The sequence below is a fragment of the Cibotium barometz genome, chromosome 1, assembly GCF_041138505.1.
Source record: "Cibotium barometz isolate CiBa-2024 chromosome 1, ASM4113850v1, whole genome shotgun sequence".
In the NCBI taxonomy this organism is placed as follows: Eukaryota; Viridiplantae; Streptophyta; class Polypodiopsida; order Cyatheales; family Cibotiaceae; genus Cibotium; species Cibotium barometz.
In genome coordinates, this window is record NC_141046.1 from 21,570,172 (window position 1) to 21,575,203 (window position 5,032).

Genomic DNA, 5,032 nt, shown 5'->3' on the forward strand with positions numbered 1-5,032 from the left:
TCCAACTTTGCTTTCCTTAGAAAGGAGTCAGATCTCCAAAACATATTTTCAATCTACAACATATATTATCATATTAATAAATATTTTCTTGATATTGGATTTAAATTATACTCTTTATATATACATATATACATATATATGTATATATACTCTTATATATATATATATATATATGTATGTATATGTATATATATGTATGTATGTATATATATATATATATATATATATATATATATATATATATATATATGTATGTATGTATATGTATATATATATATATTTGATTCATAGATCGAGGAAGGACTGTAATGCGCCAATGTCTCTCCTCCTCTTGCCACATGGGACTCTCTTTGCTATATTTAAATCCAATATCAAGAATATATATATATATATAATTCATAAACCAAGGAACGATTGTATAGCGGGGCGACGTCTCTTCTCTCTTGCCACATGGGACTCTCTTTGCCTACCACGTGGCATATTCCCAAAAATGAGGTGGCCACGTATGAGGTCCATCGAGGACTCCCGAGGGTAGACACACATCGAGGAAGCCTTGGAGTCGGATTCACTATGGGCTATGGCACACTTTGTTGTATACCAAATATTAATATTTTTAAGGGTTAGATACGAGTCGGATTCACTATGGGCTATGGCACACTTTGTTGTATATCAAATATTAATATTTTTAAGGGTTAGATACAAATTGGATTATTTTCTTCTGCTTCTTCTACATAACTTTTTTTCCTTTTTTTTAAAAGTCGAGTCCTCAAACACAACTTACAAGTTACGTCTATGTTCTCGGACAGTACTGGTAGTCTGGTAGTGCATGTCAAATCTGGCGTGGACCCCGCCCCCAAGAACACGTCATGTCAGACAATGAAATTTTAAAGTTTGAAAGATCATGGATTGTACGATCCGGATACGTCCAAAAAATTACGCACCGGAAATCTACCCAAAAAAATATTTCAAGCAGAAAATGTTTTTACTGCACCGGCAGTGTACACATAAAAATATGGCAGTTTCCACAAATTTTTATTCCATATGGGAATTTATATTACAACTCGGTGGTGGATCCCTTGGGCTCGGTGCAGATGGAGTTGAGCATCATATGAACAAGCATGACCTCCACGAAATAGTGATGGGGTTTGTCGAACCAGGGCCACCGGCGGATCCCAGGCGGCCGCCCATAATGGCCGCCATCGCTGCAGCTGAAATCGTAGTGGAAGGGGAATGTCACGTCAAATGCGTCGATCACATTCATCCCTTTGAAACGCTTGCGGAACCCTTCCAGCAAGATGGCGTTGAAGACCTCCATTTTGTGCGGATTTGATTTGTTCCACCGGGCTGGGCCCGCCGGTGCCACTGTCGTTCGCAAAAGGAATCGAAGATATTTCCCCGCCGCGGCCGTGAGCGGTCGGAATATGTCCGCCCAGAAGTCCGCCGCCATGCTCACGGCAGCCGCGAAGTCGGAGACTGAATGAAAGTGCAGGCCATCGTGCAGGCCGGAGTTGAAGATGAAGGTGTCTGGGTGGCCCGCACTGCCGTTGAAGAAGAGACGAAGGGTGTCTCGGTATTTTGGCTCCAGCAGCGAGTCCAGGCCCAACCAATCCCCGCTGGTTTCGTAGTGGCCGTTGAAAATGTAGGACACCCGCAGCGCCTGATCTGGCCGTCGAGGGTTTATAAATAGCGGCTGCTCCACCACGCGATTCATTTCCCACGTCGAGATGTTGGCCCAGCTGGGCGGAGGATACTCCAGCCCGAAGATCAGAAGATTGCGTAGAAAGTCCAGCATGTTGCTGTCCCCCCACATAAAGAGCCACCGACCGGACAAACACTGCCACGCCTCCTCCGTCGTGAAGATGTGAAACGAGCACCGCCTGTCAGAGTACACCCACCCGTTGCTCTCCAGCGCGGCCACTTCGCCGTCGCACCACGGCGATTCGCAAGCAGCGTTTCCTCCAGACAAGCACTGCCACCGACCGTCGTCCCGATTGGCGGCGCAGCTGGCGTTGAAGCCTCCGCGCGTCCATCTTCCGCCACCTCCGCCGGCGGTCATCATCTCCGCCCTGGTGCACTTCTCCATTTCCGACGAAACTGCCGTCGTCGCCTGGCCCGAGTCTCGCCTCTCCGCCAGAAACTCTACCGCCGCCGCCACCTCGCCATCCCTCCGCCACTCCGACGTGTTGTGGTCCAGCCCATGCATGTTACCAAACAGCAGCCTTGCAGTGAACTTGTACCGGCCAGCCTTCCGACCGTCCACCATCACCCTCACTTCGTAACTGCCGTCCTCCAGGTCCGTGACCTCCGGCCGGCCCTTCCAGTGATCACCTTCTAGATCCACCTCATAATAATCCCCTCCAGCGCACCTCGCCTTTCCGTCCTCGGCGATAGATAGAAGCTTGAACCGGAAGATTTCATCAGTCGGGATCCGAACAGGTCTGTCATCCGGCAGTCCCACCACATCCGTCCGACTAGTAGTGAAATTATGGCAAAGAGTGCTCCCATTCCTCCTAAGCTGCTCCAGAATGCGCTCCGTGTGATGGGTTCTACCCATGAGCAACCAATCAGAGGGCTCCGCCACAGCTTCGACCTGCTGCGATCCTTCTTCATGGCCAATCACCTTAGAGCAATTGAAATTGCCAATCTGCAGTCGTGCAAATTTCCAATAAGGCACTGCACAGAACAGCAGCATGCTGCACACCAACAAGGCCAAAACACCATAGAAGCGCGTTTGTAATTTCCGCCGCTTCAAAGGCTTGCCCTCCTCCAGGACCTTTGATTTCTCGATAAACGGTTCCTCAGGGATGCTCACATTATTGTACTGATTAGTACCGGTACCCATAGGTTATGGTTAATCAGATACAAGCAAAAGCGAGCAACTGTTGGCGTGCCAATATAAACTATCTAAGGAGATGATTAAGTAAGTTTGAGGGGACTAAGTAGTACTTGAAGTGTACCTACGAAGGGGCGGAGATGAAGCTAAAGCTGCGCACGAGCGACACTGCAGAAGCAGACGCAGGCGAGCCCAAAAAAAAAATATATTAAAATGAGAGCCTAGACTCGGTTAAGGTTTCTGTGTGCGCGTGATAGAGAGGATGAGGTTCATACGACTCAGTTAAACCTAAAAAAAACCCTACACCGACACAAGACTCGGTCGGTCATCGCAGGGTTTTCACGCTGACGTGGGAAAAGGCCACCCATCGGACGGTCATCGGAGGGTTTTCACGCTGACGTGGGAAGACGCCACCCATCGGATTATGCTCTGGGATGCACAGCTGGACAAAAGATTAGGTGGAGACAAAAGACTTTTCATGAAAATATATATTTAATGATGGGTACTAGTACCTACGACCACCAACGAAATCGCATGTGTGTGCCCAGCCCAATTGTCATGTCTGCCACTCATTTTCAATTGTGAAGTTTCATAACTCGAGAAAGCTTTTGAAAAAAAAAAAAAACAAGTCGAGAAAGCTCCATGAAATTTGTACCATAGAATAATAGGGCTTTAGAGTCTAGCCGCTACAGCTTTTAAACAAGAATAAAGGTGGCGAGGAGTGTCAAAATAAGCTTTTTTTTTCTAACTAGTGAAAAAAAGAATGACCTTCAAGCCTAGCCTGTTTTTATTTTTTATAATTAAAACTTTAAAAATTTGAATCTTTAAATTCAAGGCTAGGCAAAATTTTAACCGGCTTTTCTCAATTTGAGCTGTGAAAATTACACTAAAGGACGGTTTTTTTGACACTGAGGTTGGCTTCACAAATGGCCCAATACGCACGGTCGAGAAAACCATCAGGCTCATGTGTCTGCCAAAAAAGAGCCGGTGCAAAAAAAAAACCATCGGGCTCACGTGTCTGCCAAAAAAGAACCTGCCTGCAGAAAAAAAGAGAAAACCTGCATGAATGTTTGTGAAGCCAACCTAACTCGATTTTCATAAAAAACAAACCATTTGAACATTTGCTGGTCCTATCTTATGACAATACATTGGCCCATGAGTCATTTGGTTAGTCAAAGCTAAGTCAACGTAATTTCATATGAAAGGGCTTAATTTTTTACGATTTTGCAACGTCAAGATTACTGATATTAGCATTGGTTAGTATAAACATTTTTGTAAGCTTTGGCATTGGTTAGTATTCACATTTTTTAAGATTTTACAACTTCAAGATTACTGATATTGGCTTTGGTTAGTATTCACATTGGTTAGTATTGGCATTGGTTTAGTATTCACATTTTTGTAAGCTTTGGCAACAAGGACATTTTTTAAAAGAATTTTCCATTCTTTATTTTTTCACATTCTAAAACTTGCAGGATTATTAATGGATTTTTATGGGAGTTTGATAGTAACTTCAATAGTGCTTTCATTTGATGAGCTTATGCCCTAAGGCAAGCTCTTCATCATTATTCAACTTCTACTTACTAAATTTTATATTTTTCTTGGGAACTTGAAAGATTGTGTCCATATTAGTATAAGATCTTTTAGTTGTCCATTTGCTTGTGGGTAGTATGTTGTAGATTTTCTATCCACTACAAGAATTTTTCATAACAAAAGGCCACAATCTCATTTGTGAAATGCAAACCCCAAATCACTAGTTCAAGTGGACAACCAAAATGAGTGAACACATTCTTATAAAGTGACTTAGGATTTGATTGTGCATAGCTTCGGCCTATTTTGTGCAATAATATGTAGCAACTGTAGTAAGCTCATGTCTCGTTAGCATTTGTGGTAATAGGAGTAATGAAACTAATGGCCTAAATTTCTCAAAAGTCTACAAAGAGATTATAGGTATTAAGTGCATTCTATGTTTTTCTTGTACTATGGCAAACCTTTGGCATTTATTGCATCAATTAAAAACTTCTACACTATCACCAAAAAGTGTTGGCCACCATAAATAACCTTTTGCGTAGTAGATTTTATAGCAAAGTGTCCTCTAGCAATGCTAGAGTGGACTTGTTGAACGGTGAGGAAATTGGAGCAATGCTAGAGTGGACTTGTTGAACGGTGAGGAAATTGGAGCAATGCTAGAGTGGGCTTGTT

General features: G+C 43.6%; 1 protein-coding gene across 1 annotated transcript; it reads right to left on the reverse strand.

The window, feature by feature from the left end:
• Positions 1-1,001: 1,001 nt before the first annotated feature.
• On the reverse strand, positions 1,002-3,111 carry LOC147641732 (uncharacterized). The gene has a single exon (XM_086798950.1). The coding sequence runs from the start codon at positions 2,840-2,842 to the stop codon at positions 1,055-1,057; it is 1,788 nt and encodes a 595-aa protein (XP_086655076.1). The 5' UTR covers positions 2,843-3,111; the 3' UTR covers positions 1,002-1,054.
• Positions 3,112-5,032: the final 1,921 nt, after the last annotated feature.

Coding starts and splice junctions, on each gene's coding strand:
- LOC147641732 (XM_086798950.1), bottom strand. CDS start 2,842: ATGGGTACCGGTACTAATCAGTACAATAATGTGAGCATCCCTGAGGAA.